At 42.8% G+C, this 15,910-nt stretch overlaps 2 protein-coding genes across 3 annotated transcripts in view; both read left to right on the top strand.

Moving 5' to 3' along the window:
* LOC133645457 (E3 ubiquitin-protein ligase znrf2-like) overlaps positions 1-3,964 on the top strand; it is a 4,036-nt gene extending 72 nt beyond the window's left edge. Inside the window, exons 1-4 of the mRNA XM_062040293.1 lie at positions 1-636; positions 2,484-2,579; positions 2,910-3,015; positions 3,100-3,964. The exon at positions 1-636 is cut by the window's left edge and continues 72 nt beyond it. Of these exons, the coding sequence (XP_061896277.1) occupies positions 348-636; positions 2,484-2,579; positions 2,910-3,015; positions 3,100-3,157 (549 nt within the window). The 5' untranslated portion in view covers positions 1-347 and the 3' untranslated portion in view covers positions 3,158-3,964. The remainder of the gene's footprint in view (positions 637-2,483; positions 2,580-2,909; positions 3,016-3,099) is intronic.
* A 932-nt stretch (positions 3,965-4,896) lies between these two features.
* Positions 4,897-10,217, top strand: LOC133645458 (thioredoxin-like protein 4A). 2 transcript variants are annotated; one of them, XM_062040295.1, is made up of 4 exons: positions 4,897-5,053; positions 5,315-5,493; positions 9,588-9,649; positions 9,941-10,217. In XM_062040295.1, exons 2-4 carry the CDS (start codon positions 5,341-5,343, stop codon positions 10,110-10,112), a joined length of 387 nt encoding a protein of 128 aa, XP_061896279.1. In that variant the 5' UTR covers positions 4,897-5,053; positions 5,315-5,340; the 3' UTR covers positions 10,113-10,217. The 2 variants fall into 2 exon arrangements, with proteins under 2 accessions (XP_061896279.1, XP_061896278.1); XM_062040294.1 differs by having other exon boundaries at positions 9,588-9,691.
* The last annotated feature ends 5,693 nt before the right edge of the window (positions 10,218-15,910 follow it).

The following is a 15,910-nucleotide window of genomic DNA, read 5'->3' as shown; positions in this document are numbered from 1 at the left end:
AGAGAAGAAAAACAAAGTTGAAGCAGACGTGACGGTGGAGAAGAAAAACAAAGTTGAAGCAGACGAGCCGTGACATCTCATTGTCACTCGAGGAGGACAATCTCAGCCTTTGACATTCAACGGTGCTTTTCCTCCTTTGTTTTGCTCAACAACGACAAGGCGAAAGGCTCCGGAAAAGCAACAACAACAACAACAACAACAAAAACGCCCATTTGAGAAAAAGTCAAGTTGGCGTTTCGGCGAGTGTGAACTTTAAGGCGCGCCATGCAACTTTAAGATGTTGACATTGTGGCTTTGACTTGCGTTCCCTTTGTTGGCGTGACGTCGTCAGCATGTGTTGAAGCACCATGGGGGCCAAACCCAGCAGCCCCGCCTATGATGGCAGAACCCGGGCTTATTCCAGCTCCGACCTCCCGTCCGGGAACGCCAGCGGAGGGGAACGCTTTGCGGGCTTCAGGTACACCAACGGACCGGAGGGCCCCAGGATCAGGTACACGGGCGCAGGGCCCACCAGCTCAGGCCTGAGTATCCCAGCTGGGGGCAGGTCAGGCTCAGATGGCACAGATGGTGAGGACGAGGGCCACAGGTTGCTCATTGGCTCTCTACCTGCTCATCTGTCCCCTCGCCTGCTGACAGGTAAGATGGACACTTGCATGACCTTTATTCACACAAGTCATGAGGGGCCCATCATAGCCGCTGCATGCAGCCATGTGGGGCCCCTCATAGCCGCTGCATGCAGCCATGAGGGGCCCCTCATAGCCGCTGCATGCAGCCATGTGGGGCCCCTCGTAGCCGCTGCCTTCTCCACTTTGCATGCAGCCACAGGTGGCTCTTTTGTTTTAACAGTCAACGCTCTTGCAAAACCGGCCTGCTTTTTTTTCTTTTTTTTTTCCCAGTGAGAGTGCAATGTAGGTCAGCAGATAAGAGCCTGCCTGCTGGTTACACATTGGCACACACACACACACACACACACACACACACACACACACACACACACACACACACACACACACACACACACACACACACACACACACACACACACTTCCTGGTGGCTTGTGTCCAACAAGCAGACATAACAGACCCTAATAACAGAGAGCTTTACAGTCATGTATGTCTTCATTTCCTTATAAGCTGCCATAAGGAAGTCTTGGTTATTTATGGCCAGCAAGTCTTCCTCTTTTCTTCAGTGCCGTCGTGGACATGTCAGCCATTCCTTTCCTGCCCCCGTGTGCCATCATCAGTGCCACACTTTGTCATTCAATTCATTCTTTTAACGCTTTGCAGGACCAGGGAGCCCCACGTGATGGCGAGATGAAGCGACTAACCGTATTTTCTTATAGTATAAAATCGTTTTTTTTAAATAGGCCTGGGCAACGCATCGCTAGACACATAACTGACGTCGATAAAAAATGAGTTCGATAAAACGTTCGATTGTGTTTTCTTTGTCGGAAGAAAGCGGAAAGCTGCGAAGCAAGGTTGGTTTCATAAACAAAAGGACTGGAGCAATGCAGGAAGTGGGAGGGACACGCTAACAGCCAATCCGGTAACAGTATCAACTATCATGTTTGGTTGTGCATCTTATTTGCATGGAGTGAAGACGAAGAAATTGTGCATAAAACAGGAAAAGTTACCTTGACACTGTCGCATTTTTTTTCCAAAGGGACCAAAGTCAGACCAATGTGGTCTGCAAATGGTGCAAGGCGCTAGTCCCCACCAAGACTAATACTACCACACCACCTTTGCCGCTCACCCTTTAGAGCACAGCTGTAACTTCCTGGCGCAAAACCTGCAGAGAGTACTTCTGCTCATGTTTACATTTTCACACTATTTTCTTACACTTTTGTAAGCATTTCTTACTCCTTATTTTTGCACCTTCATTTGAAGAGCATAAGCACATCTTCAATGTGATTTGACAATTTTACTTACATTGATTGTTTTTCCTGCTTGTGTTGGCATGTCCTTGCCTTTCTGCCTTGATAGCGGATAGGATTATAATCAGAGGAAGGTTACATTTGAAAATTAAACTATGTTTCTCCTGGTCTTATTTGCCATAGGTCATAAAAAATATCAATTATATCGTCATACGGTTTTCAGCCATATTGGCCAGCCCTAGTTTTAAATGAAACTGGTCCTAAAGGTACCTTGTATTGTGCAATACTATACTATACAAATACATTGCTAGGTGGAATTACAGCGCTAATTGTTAGTTTTCATATTATTTATTCATGCTTGTGTTTTAAAACTGCAAGGTACTGTGAGTTACATTTCTAAACTACTCTACAGTGTGTTGGATCAATGTTAATATGTATTCAAAGATTTGCATTTGTGGAAGAATTGCGAAGGAGTATGAAAAATATATTGAGAAAAAAAAAAGTCACCACCTCTGCACTACAGTATACACGCCCCATGATAATGTAACGCCTGTTTGTGTACCTTCAGCACATCTGGGTCTTCATCTTCCTCCTCTTTTGCGGCTCCAGGTTTCCATTGTCCCGTCTGCTCCAAGTTCATGGCGTCTGATGAAATAGAGAAGCATCTGCTCATGTGTTTCAGCAAATCGCGCCTTACCTACAACAGTAAGACTCTTGCCCTTATTTATACATGTGAACACTGCACATAATGTTGTGTATAAATACATGAACTCCATCGTGCGCTTACAGTCATGCCTCACAGATGTATAATCTGCACGGTTGCATTACTACTAATATGGTAATGACTACTTAGGTTGCTGCCTCCGCGACCCGACCTCGGATAAGTGGAAGAATATGGATATGATAGGGATTTCAGAATAAAAGCTATTTCCTTTTCTTTATGAATGCACATACAGGGAGGCTATAACTGCTGCAGGATTCAGTAACAGAACTGAACATTTGATACTCACATACTGTTGCTTTTTGTCCCCTCAGAAGACATCCTGTCCAGAGATTCTGGTGAATGTGCCATCTGCTTAGAGGAGCTGGAGCAAGGAGACACCATTGCCAGGCTCCCCTGCCTGTGTATCTACCATAAAGGGTACAAAAGAAGTATTATTGACTTGTAGAAAAGTACAATGATGGCACATACTGCAGGAAGCAATCATTTTGCCTTTCTTTCTAGATGTATAGATGAGTGGTTTGAGGTGAATCGCTCATGTCCGGAACATCCCTCCAACTAGCAAGAGTACAGCAATCAATCGACTGCACCTGACTTTATCTCTTAACACTGTACGCTCCAGTGTTGTAGTAAGACTTTATCTCTTAACACTGTACGCTCCAGTGTTGTAGTAATTATGTTTTAAGAACTCATCAGGGATCGTGAAACATGATTGTGTTAGAAGAGTATTCACGTGGCCTCGTGGGACATCGGTGGATTTATCGGATGGAGGATTTCATGTCATGGATTGTCTGGAGAACTTCTGGGGGAGTCTGTTTATGTGAATGTTCTTTGGGCCCGCTCTGCAGGCTCCAGCCTTCCCCAAAGCTTGGATCTCGTGGAACTGTCTGCTAAACAGGGTGTGATTTCTATGGCAGAGTAATGTGACATTTCAGCAGACACTTCTGGTTGCTGTTGCCTGTTCTGGCGGCTGTACAATGTGAAATACAGCCATACAGAATACAAAATGTCTATATCAGCTTTAAGGGATGATTAGTGTCGATGGCAGTTGTAGCTTTTTCCACTATTAAAAAACAAATGTGTCCTAGACCGAATTGTCTTATCATGAGCTAGCCACAACACTGGTAATCATTTGGCTATTCTGAACCACATCCATGATGCAATTGTGTAGCGTAGAAGTGGAATTAAAAGCTAGGCTCAGAAATATCTTAACAGTGATTTGTACACTCTTGAAAGGAGTGCCATGATATGCTGCTATGTCATAGACTGGAACCTTTCCTATAACCTTTGGATCTTTGTTCAGTGTCATTTTGTATTTGTACTGTGATGGATTGCACAACAATAAATGTTTTGTCATTGTGTCTGCACAAGAAAACGTCATTTATATATCAAGGTTGTATATACTGGAAATTGTGCATGCTAATATTTGATTACTTATTGTATTTGATAGGGATATATTTGTGATAAGAAAAACAGGATTAAATCAACTATAAACGCGCCGCCCATTTAAGCTCCAATTGTAACAAATATATCTGTTTGTATAAACGTGAGATTTGTTTTTCTCTCTTCACCTAGCCGACATTCTAAGCAACAATTTGGAATAGTGACAAGTGACCAATACTCTCATGTAAACTATTTGTTTGCATTTACTCTCATGTAAACTTTGTTTGCATTTACTCGCATGTAAACTATTTGTATTTATACTCGCATGTAAACTATTTGTATTTATACTCGCATGTAAACTATTTGTATTTATACTCGCATGTAAACTATTTGTATTTAGTCGCATGTAAACTATTTGTTTGTATTTATACTCGCATGTAAACTATTTGTATTTACTCGCATGTAAACTATTTGTTTGTATTTATACTCGCATGTAAACTATTTGTATTTATACTCGCATGTAAACTATTTGTATTTATACTCATGTAAACTATTTGTATTTAGTCGCAAGTAAACTATTTGTTTGTATTTATACTCGCATGTAAACTATTTGTATTTACTCGCATGTAAACTAGTTTTTTGTATTTATACTCGCATGTAAACTATTTGTTTGTATTTATACTCGCATGTAAACTATTTGTATTTACTCGCATGTAAACTATTTGTTTGTATTTATACTCGCATGTAAACTATTTGTATTTACTCGCATGTAAACTATTTGTATTTACTCGCATGTAAACTATTTGTATTTATACTCGCATGTAAACTATTTGTATTTACTCGCATGTAAACTATTTGTATTTATACTCGCATGTAAACTATTTGTATTTAGTCGCAAGTAAACTATTTGTATTTTATTTCCAAACAAAGCATTTGATCAAAACAGCTTAAGTCACTGGTGTACTTCCGGTGCATACTGATGACGTAGTAGCAAGTCTGCCGAAAAGCAAGACGGACCACCGTCGACAACCTTTTCTTTGTACCCTCAAACAACGCACAAAATAACATTATTTGGGTAAGTGAGACGCATTTGATCGGATTTTGAGGAGTCGTTGGATAAAAAGTGTTGGGGTTTGTCAGCCATTATGGAAACACTACAGTCCCCGATGACATCATTGCCCTAACAATTGCCGTCATAATGGCGGCATTACAAATGATTACAATAACATTTAGCGGCATTACAAATGATTACAATAACTTTACAAATGATTGCAATAACTTTACGAATGATTACAATAAGATTGTCACAGCAGGAGTGGGTTGTTGTTGTGTTCAGGAGTGTAAGCCGCCGTCCAACACAAGATGTCGTACATGCTCCCACATCTCCACAATGGCTGGCAAGTAGACCAGGCCATCCTCTCCGAAGAAGACCGAGTGCTCGTCATCCGCTTCGGACACGACTGGGACCCCACGTGTATGAAGATGGACGAGGTCTTGTACAGCATCGCCGAGAAGGTCAGCAGTCACGTGATTAGCAAGCCGCAGTCACGTGATTAGCTGCTTTATTAGCAGCCTACAATCCACAGTCACGTGATTAGCAAGCCACAGTCACGTGATTAGCTGCTTTATTAGCAGCCTACAATCCACAGTCACGTGATTAGCTGCTTTATTAGCAGCCTTCAATCCACAGTCACGTGATTAGCTGCTTTATTAGCAGCCTTCAATCCACAGTCACGTGATTAGCTGCTTTATTAGCAGCCTACAATCCACAGTCATGTGATGATGACTAGATCCCGACCTGTCCTGAATATGATGACTAGATCCCGACCTGTCCTGAGTATGATGACTAGATCCCGACCTGTCCTGAATATGATGACTAGATCCCGACCTGTCCTGAATATGATGACTAGATCCCGACCTGTCCTGAATATGATGACTAGATCCCGACCTGTCCTGAATATGATGACTAGATCCCGACCTGTCCTGAATATGATGACTAGATCCCGACCTGTCCTGAATATGATGACTAGATCCCGACCTGTCCTGAATCCCGACCTGTCCTGAATATGATGACTAGATCCCGACCTGTCCTGAATATGATGACTAGATCCCGACCTGTCCTGAATATGATGACTAGATCCCGACCTGTCCTGAGTATGATGACTAGATCCCGACCTGTCCTGAATATGATGACTAGATCCCGACCTGTCCTGAATATGATGACTAGATCCCGACCTGTCCTGAATATGATGACTAGATCCCGACCTGTCCTGAATATGATGACTAGATCCCGACCTGTCCTGAATATGATGACTAGATCCCGACCTGTCCTGAATCCCGACCTGTCCTGAATATGATGACTAGATCCCGACCTGTCCTGAATATGATGACTAGATCCCGACCTGTCCTGAATATGATGACTAGATCCCGACCTGTCCTGAGTATGATGACTAGATCCCGACCTGTCCTGAATATGATGACTAGATCCCGACCTGTCCTGAATATGATGACTAGATCCCGACCTGTCCTGAATATGATGACTAGATCCCGACCTGTCCTGAATATGATGACTAGATCCCGAGCTGTCCTGAATATGATGACTAGATCCCGAGCTGTCCTGAATATGATGACTAGATGACATGTTTGTCACCTGAGGGCATAACAAGGTGCTTGCTCAAACAGTAATGTGCTTCTACAGGTTGACTTTCTTCATGGAGAAAGACGTTCATGTCTCTTGTTTTCATGTCAGCATTTAAGCGAGCCAGTAGATGAGCAGTCTCACCGGTCTGTGACTTTTATCATCAATCACAGTTTTTAAACAGCATTTTCATTTCAGTTTTACGGCGGTGTATACTTCCATCTCTAAGACCTTGTTTCAGTTTTACGGCGGTGTATACTTCCATCTCTAAGACCTTGTTTCAGTTTTACGGCGGTGTATACTTCCATCTCTAAGACATCATTTCAGTTTTACGGCGGTGTATACTTCCATCTCTAAGACCTTGTTTCAGTTTTACGGCGGTGTATACTTCCATCTCTAAGACCTTGTTTCAGTTTTATGGCGGTGTATACTTCCATCTCTAAGACCTTGTTTCAGTTTTGCGGCGGTGTATACTTCCATCTCTAAGACCTTGTTTCAGTTTTACGGCGGTGTATACTTCCATCTCTAAGACCTTGTTTCAGTTTTATGGCGGTGTATACTTCCATCTCTAAGACCCTGTTTCAGTTTTACGGCGGTGTATACTTCCATCTCTAAGACCTTGTTTCAGTTTTACGGCGGTGTATACTTCCATCTCTAAGACATCATTTCAGTTTTATGGCGGTGTATACTTCCATCTCTAAGACCTTGTTTCAGTTTTATGGCGGTGTATACTTCCATCTCTAAGACCTTGTTTCAGTTTTACGGCGGTGTATACTTCCATCTCTAAGACCTTGTTTCAGTTTTACGGCGGTGTATACTTCCATCTCTAAGACATCATTTCAGTTTTACGGCGGTGTATACTTCCATCTGTAAGACCTTGTTTCAGTTTTACGGCGGTGTATACTTCCATCTCTAAGACCTTGTTTCAGTTTTACGGCGGTGTATACTTCCATCTCTAAGACATCATTTCAGTTTTACGGCGGTGTATACTTCCATCTCTAAGACCTTGTTTCAGTTTTATGGCGGTGTATACTTCCATCTCTAAGACCTTGTTTCAGTTTTACGGCGGTGTATACTTCCATCTCTAAGACATCATTTCAGTTTTACGGCGGTGTATACTTCCATCTCTAAGACCTTGTTTCAGTTTTATGGCGGTGTATACTTCCATCTCTAAGACCTTGTTTCAGTTTTATGGCGGTGTATACTTCCATCTCTAAGACCTTGTTTCAGTTTTACGGCGGTGTATACTTCCATCTCTAAGACCTTGTTTCAGTTTTACGGCGGTGTATACTTCCATCTCTAAGACATCATTTCAGTTTTACGGCGGTGTATACTTCCATCTCTAAGACCTTGTTTCAGTTTTACGGCGGTGTATACTTCCATCTCTAAGACCTTGTTTCAGTTTTATGGCGGTGTATACTTCCATCTCTAAGACCTTGTTTCAGTTTTACGGCGGTGTATACTTCCATCTCTAAGACCTTGTTTCAGTTTTACGGCGGTGTATACTTCCATCTCTAAGACCTTGTTTCAGTTTTATGGCGGTGTATACTTCCATCTCTAAGACCTTGTTTCAGTTTTACGGCGGTGTATACTTCCATCTCTAAGACCTTGTTTCAGTTTTACGGCGGTGTATACTTCCATCTCTAAGACATCATTTCAGTTTTATGGCGGTGTATACTTCCATCTCTAAGACCTTGTTTCAGTTTTATTGCGGTGTATACTTCCATCTCTAAGACCTTGTTTCAGTTTTACGGCGGTGTATACTTCCATCTCTAAGACCTTGTTTCAGTTTTACGGCGGTGTATACTTCCATCTCTAAGACATCATTTCAGTTTTACGGCGGTGTATACTTCCATCTGTAAGACCTTGTTTCAGTTTTACGGCGGTGTATACTTCCATCTCTAAGACCTTGTTTCAGTTTTACGGCGGTGTATACTTCCATCTCTAAGACATCATTTCAGTTTTACGGCGGTGTATACTTCCATCTCTAAGACCTTGTTTCAGTTTTATGGCGGTGTATACTTCCATCTCTAAGACATCATTTCAGTTTTACGGCGGTGTATACTTCCATCTCTAAGACCTTGTTTCAGTTTTATGGCGGTGTATACTTCCATCTCTAAGACCTTGTTTCAGTTTTATGGCGGTGTATACTTCCATCTCTAAGACCTTGTTTCAGTTTTACGCCGGTGTATACTTCCATCTCTAAGACCTTGTTTCAGTTTTACGGCGGTGTATACTTCCATCTCTAAGACCTTGTTTCAGTTTTACGGTGGTGTATACTTCCATCTCTAAGACATCTTTTCAGTTTTACGGCGGTGTATACTTCCATCTCTAAGACCTTGTTTCAGTTTTACGGCGGTGTATACTTCCATCTCTAAGACCTTGTTTCAGTTTTACGGCGGTGTATACTTCCATCTCTAAGACATCATTTCAGTTTTACGGCGGTGTATACTTCCATCTCTAAGACCTTGTTTCAGTTTTATGGCGGTGTATGCTTCCATCTCTAAGACATCCTTTCAGTTTTACGGCGGTGTATACTTCCATCTCTAAGACCTTGTTTCAGTTTTACGGCGGTGTATACTTCCATCTCTAAGACCTTGTTTCAGTTTTATGGCGGTGTATGCTTCCATCTCTAAGACATCCTTTCAGTTTTACGGCGGTGTATACTTCCATCTCTAAGACCTTGTTTCAGTTTTACGGCGGTGTATACTTCCATCTCTAAGACCTTGTTTCAGTTTTATGGCGGTGTATACTTCCATCTCTAAGACCTTGTTTCAGTTTTACGGCGGTGTATACTTCCATCTCTAAGACCTTGTTTCAGTTTTACGGCGGTGTATGCTTCCATCTCTAAGACCTGGTTTCAGTTTTAGGCGGTGTATACTTCCATCTCTAAGACCTTGTTTCAGTTTTACGGCGGTGTATACTTCCATCTCTAAGACCTTGTTTTGCTACTTCCTGTGTCACCTGGCAGGTGAAGAACTTTGCAGTCATCTACCTGGTGGACATCACGGAAGTGCCAGACTTCAACAAGATGTACGAGTTGTACGACCCTTGCACTGTCATGTTCTTCTTCAGGTACTTTTGTCCTGTGCAGCTACTCATGATGATATCTTTGTCCTGTGCAGCTACTCATGATGATATCTTTGTCCTGTGCAGCTACTCATGATGATATCTTTGTCCTGTGCAGCTACTCATGATGATATCTGCTCTACATGTTTACTTCTCTTCTTGCCTTATTTCTATTGGGCTTGATGGGATGATTTGGTGCAGGGGCAGGAGGGCATAGAAAGAAGACAAGAATGTCATCCCAATGTTTGTCCCCAGGAACAAGCACATCATGATCGACTTAGGCACCGGCAACAACAACAAGATCAACTGGACCATGGAGGACAAGCAGGAGATGATAGACATTGTTGAGACGGTGTACCGAGGAGCCAGGAAAGGACGAGGTCTGGTGGTGTCACCCAAGGATTACTCTACAAAATACAGATATTGACTTCACTTCTGCTGGACTTCCAGCCAAATATCTTTTTTTACAACACTCATTCTTGTTGTGTCCTTTTATCTGCTGACATTAAAATCCCTTTCATATCATGTGCGATACAGGCAGTCCTGCAGCGTGTTTACTTGTGTGTGTGTGATATCATGTGCGATACAAGCAGTCCTGCAGCGTGTTTACTTGTGTGTGTGATATCATGTGCGATACAGGCAGTCCTGCAGCGTGTTTACTTGTGTGTGTGATATCATGTGCGATACAGGCAGTCCTGCAGCGTGTTTACTTGTGTGTGATATCATGTGCGATACAAGCAGACCTGCAGCATGTTAAGTTGTGTGTGTGATATCAATCAATGTTTATTTATATAGCCCTAAATCACAAGTGTCTCAAAGGGCTGTACAAGCCACAACGACATCCTCGGTACAGAGCCCACATACGGGCAAGGAAAAACTCACCCCAGTGGGACGTCGGTGAATGACTATGAGAAACCTTGGAGAGGACCGCATATGTGGGTAACCCCCCCCCCCCCCCCCCCCCCCCCCCCCCCTCTAGGGGAGACCGAAAGCAACGGATGTCGAGTGGGTCTGACATAACATTGTGAAAGTCCAGTCCACAGTGGATCCAACACATCAGCGGGAGTCCAGTCCACAGCGGGGCCAACAGGAAACCATCCCGAGCGGAGACGGGTCAGCAGCGCAGAGATGTCCCCAACCGATGCACAGGCTAGTGGTCCACCCGGGGTCCCGACTCTGGACAGCCAGTACTTCATCCATGGCCACCGGACCTATGCAACTCCCCCTCGCAAGGGACAGGGGAGAAGAGGAGAGAAGAAAAGAAACGGCAGATCAACTGGTCTAAAAAAGGGGGGGGTCTATTTAAAGGCTAGATTATACAAATGAGTTTTAAGATGGGACTTAAATGCTTCTACTGAGGTAGCATCTCTAACTGTTACCGGGAGGGCATTCCAGAGTACTGGAGCCCGAATAGAAAACGCTCTATAGCCCGCAGACTTTTTTTTGGCTCTGGGAATCACTAATAAGCCGGAGTTCTTTGAACGCAGATTTCTTGTCGGGACATATGGTACAATACAATCGGCGAGATAGGCTGGAGCTAAACCGTGTAATATTTTATACGTAAGTAGTAAAACCTTAAAGTCGCATCTTAAGTGCACAGGAAGCCAGTGCAAGTGAGCCAGTATAGGCGTAATATGATCAAACTTTCTTGTTTTTGTCAGAAGCCTTGCAGCCGCATTTTGTACCAACTGTAATCTTTTAATGCTAGACATAGGGAGGCCCGAAAATAAAACGTTACAGTAATCGAGACGAGACGTAACGAACGCATGAATAATGATCTCAGCGTCGCTAGTGGACAAGATGGAACGAATTTTAGCGATATTACGGAGATGAAAGAAGGCCGTTTTAGTAACACTCTTAATGTGTGACTCAAACGAGAGAGTTGGGTCGAAGATAATACCCAGATTCTTTACCGAGTCTCCTTGTTTAATTGTTTGGTTGTCAAATGTTAAGGTGGTATTATTAAATAGATGTTGGTGTCTAGCAGGACCGATAATCAGCATTTCCGTTTTCTTAGCGTTGAGTTGCAAAAAGTTAGCGGACATCCATTGTTTAATTTAATTAAGACACGCCTCCAGCTGACTACAATCCGGCGTGTTGGTCAGCTTTAGGGGCATGTAGAGTTGAGTGTCATCAGCATAACAGTGAAAGCTAACACCGTACTTGCGTATGATGTCACCCAGCGGCAGCATGTAAATACTAAAGAGTGCAGGGCCAAGAACCGAACCCTGGGGAACTCCGCACGTTACTTTGACATAGTCCGAGGTCACATTGTTATGGGAGACGCACTGCATCCTGTCAGTAAGATAAGAGTTAAACCAAGACAAGGCTAAGTCTGACATACCAATACGTGTTTTGATACGCTCTAATAAAATATTATGATCGACGGTATCGAAAGCGGCGCTAAGATCAAGAAGCAGCAACATAGATGACGCATCAGAATCCATCGTTAGCAATAGATCATTAGTCATTTTTGCGAGGGCTGTCTCCGTAGAGTGATTTGCCCTGAAACCGGATTGAAAAGGTTCACAGAGATTGTTAGTCACTAAGTGTTCATTTAGCTGCTGTGCAACAATTTTTTCGAGAATTTTAGAAATAAACGGAAGGTGGGAGAGCGGTCGGTAGTTTACCATGAGGTCAGGATCGAGGTTAGGTCTTTTGAGCAGAGGATGAATAACCGCTTTTTTGAATGCTAGGGGAACAGTGCCGGAGGAAAGTGATAAGTTTATAATATTTAACACTGATGGACCTAATAATACAAACAGTTCCTTGATAAGTTTCCCAGGAGGTGGGTCAAGTAAACATGTTGTTTGTTTTATCCCACTTACACGCTGTAATAATTCCTCTAATGTTATTTCATCAAAAATAGAGAGACTATTTTGGAGGGCAGTGTCCGTCGTATATACAGTCGTATTTGTGTTAATAGAACCCAGTTGTAGCTGGGATGCGTTGTCTTCAATCTCCTTTCTAATGAGTTCAATTTTCTTCTTAAAGAAATTCATAAAATCATCTGCCGAGTGGGTGGAGCTACTGGGAGGAGTCCCTTGTTGGGTTAGCGATGCTAGCGTACTAAACAGAAATTTAGGATCATTTTTGTTGAGGCGGATGAGATTTGAGTAGTATTTAGCTTTAGCTAAGGTAAGCATGCGTTTATAAGTTATTAAACTATCACTCCATGCTTGATGGAAAACGTCAAGTTTAGTCGCGCGCCATTTGCGTTCCAGTTTTCTACATGATAATTTATGAGCTCTAATTTCTTCTGTAAACCATGGGGTACGCCTTTTAGGGGCCCTTTTTTGCTTTAGCGGTGCTATACTATCAATAATTTCGCGCAAGGCATCGTCAAAGTTGTTAGTGAGGTTATCAATAGAGCCGACATAATTTGGGAATGGTGCCATTACCGAAGGCAGTAGGTCAGCAAGAGTCATCGTTGTGGCAGCATTAATGTTGCGGCCGCTATAGCAGTTATTATTATTATTAGCTTGTTGACAAAGAGTCAAAACTTCAAATTTTATAAGGTAATGATCGGACATTACTTTAGTATATGGAAGTATCATAACTTTGGAGGTGGTGACACCCCTGACAAGCACTAGATCTATTGTATTACCGTTGCGATGCGTGGGTTCATGTATTATTTGTGTAAGACCACAGCTATCAATTATGGTTTGGAGCGCCACGCACTGAGGGTCCGATGGGGTATTCATATGGATATTAAAGTCCCCCATTATGATTATATTGTCGGCGTGCGTCACTAGATCAGCAACAAACTCTGAGAATTCACTGATAAAGTCCGAATAGGGCCCAGGGGGGCGGTAAATAACAGCTAGGTCGAGAGGTAGCGGTGTGACAGACCTCATAGTAAGCACCTCAAACGATTTATATTTATTATTTAGGTTAGGGGTAAGGTTGAAATTTTCATTGTATATTAGTGCGACACCCCCTCCCCTTTTAAGAGGGCGGGCAACATGCGCATTCGTATAGTTAGGAGGAGATGCTTCATTGAGCGCAAAAAATTCGTCCGGTTTGAGCCAGGTTTCGCTAAGACCAATGACGTTAAGATTGTTGTCTCTAATGACCTCATTAACTAATAACGCCTTGGGAGACAATGATCTTATGTTTAAAAAGCCCATATTATAGGTATTGGGCTGTTTTGACGAGTTTTTGTTAAGATTATCCGTAGTGGCAATATTAACAATGTTGCGTTTATTATGCGTAGTGCACTTTAAATAGTTTCGACCATATCTAGGAATTGATATGACGGGAATTTTCCGATTGTTTGCTTGGTGCTGCAATAGACTGGACATATCATAATTTGCCACCTCAGTAGAATGCATGTCCACCTCTGACACAGACACAACAGAAAAAACATTATGTGAATTGTGTATTATTCTAAGAGAATTGCTATGCGTACATGGATTATCCAGCCTGGCGCTGGCTAGTTCTAGCTTAACTGACTCCTCACCCGGACTAACAGACATTGTAATTGCCTGTGACCGGGCTTGCTCTAGTGTAGTCAGTCAAGTGAGACTTAAATAGTAGTCTATGTTTCTAGACAGGATGATGGCGCCTTCCTGGTTAGGGTGAAGGCCGTCTCTCATCAGCAAGCCTGGTTTGCCCCAGAAAGAGGGCCAGTTATCAATAAACGTTAGTCCCTGCTGCCTACAGTAGCTAGACAACCACTTGTTAAGCGAGACTAATCTGCTATATCTCTCATCATTGCCTCTCGCAGGCAGGGGGCCAGAGACAATTACTCGATGCCTGGACATCTTTCTGGCGAGATCACAAGTCCTGGCTATGTTTCTCTTTGTAATCTCTGACTGTCTCATTCTAGTGTCATTGGAGCCAACGTGTACAACTATATTCGCATAATTAGTGGTGCGATTAGCCTGTCGTACGTGTTTACTAGGCCTGTTGCGAGTTAGCTCCCTAAGATTAGCTTCAATGTCAGGTGCTCTGGCCCCGGGGATACACTTTATTGTGGCTGGTTTGCTAAGCTTTATGTTTCGGGTGATGGAGTCCCCTATGACTAAGGTGTGGTGCCCGGTAGACTGGGGTGTAGGACTAGCTAAAGAGCTAAATCTATTATGCGTCTCAACCGGTACACCGTAGCTTGTAGGCCGCTTAGGACTGCTACAAGCTGGGCTAGTTAGCTCGCTACAGCTAACGCTAGCAGATGTGTCCGCAACATCTAAAGTTACGACATTACTCTGCTCTAACTGGCGGACACGGCCCTCTAGCAGAGCCAACCTCTCCGTGAGTATGGTGCAAGACGCGCAGGAAGCCATTACTCACAGTGTTTTCTGTCACCAAGTGAAGTTCCTGCTGTCCTCAGGGAAGTGGTCGCGATACAAGCAGACCTGCAGCGTGTTAAGTTGTGTGTGATACCATGTGTGATACAGGCAGTGTTGACTTGTGCAAAGCTGGCCAGCCAGTCCACAATTCAAGTCATTTAGAAAAGGTAAAGATGCTTGGCAATAAGAGCTAGCAGCTACACAACAGCTAAGCACACAAGCTAGAAACATGTAATAATGATTGACAGCTAAGCACACACCACACCACAAGCACAACACTATATGACACTACACACAACAGCTAAGCACACAAGCTAGACATATGTAATAATGATTGACAGCTAAGCACACAACACTATACAACACTACACAACACAAACACACAACAGCTAAGCACACAAGCTAGACATATGTAATAATGATTGACAGCTAAGCACACAAGCCAGACATATGTAATAATGATTGACAGCTAAGCACACAACACTATACAACACAAACACACAACAGCTAAGCACACAAGCTAGACATATGTAATAATGATTGACAGCTAAGCACACAAGCTAGACATATGTAATAATGATTGACAGCTAAGCACACAACACTACACAACACTACACAAACACACAACAGCTAAGCACACAAGCTAGACGTATGTAATAATGATTGACAGCTAAGCACACAACACTATACAACACTACACAACACAAACACACGACAGCTAAGCACACAAGCTAGACATATGTAATAATGATTGACAGCTAAGCACACAACACACCACAACACTATACATGACTACACAACACAACAGCTAAGCACACAAGCTAGACATATGTAATAATGATTGACAGCTAAGCACACAACACACCACAACACTATACATGACTACACAACACAACAGCTAAGCACACAAGCTAGACATATGTAATAATGATTG

The sequence above is a fragment of the Entelurus aequoreus genome, unplaced genomic scaffold, assembly GCF_033978785.1.
Source record: "Entelurus aequoreus isolate RoL-2023_Sb unplaced genomic scaffold, RoL_Eaeq_v1.1 HiC_scaffold_112, whole genome shotgun sequence".
NCBI lineage: Eukaryota > Metazoa > Chordata > Actinopteri > Syngnathiformes > Syngnathidae > Entelurus > Entelurus aequoreus.
This window is presented reverse-complemented; position numbering and strand designations above follow the sequence as displayed.

Bases quoted from the DNA above. Each gene is read 5' to 3' on its own strand.
- LOC133645458 (XM_062040294.1), top strand. From the start codon at position 5,341: ATGTCGTACATGCTCCCACATCTCCACAATGGCTGGCAAGTAGACCAG. The intron at 5,494-9,587 runs GTCAGCAGTCAC...GTCACCTGGCAG, and splicing joins TGTACAGCATCGCCGAGAAG to GTGAAGAACTTTGCAGTCAT. The intron at 9,692-9,940 runs GTACTTTTGTCC...GTTTGTCCCCAG, and splicing joins ACTGTCATGTTCTTCTTCAG to GAACAAGCACATCATGATCG.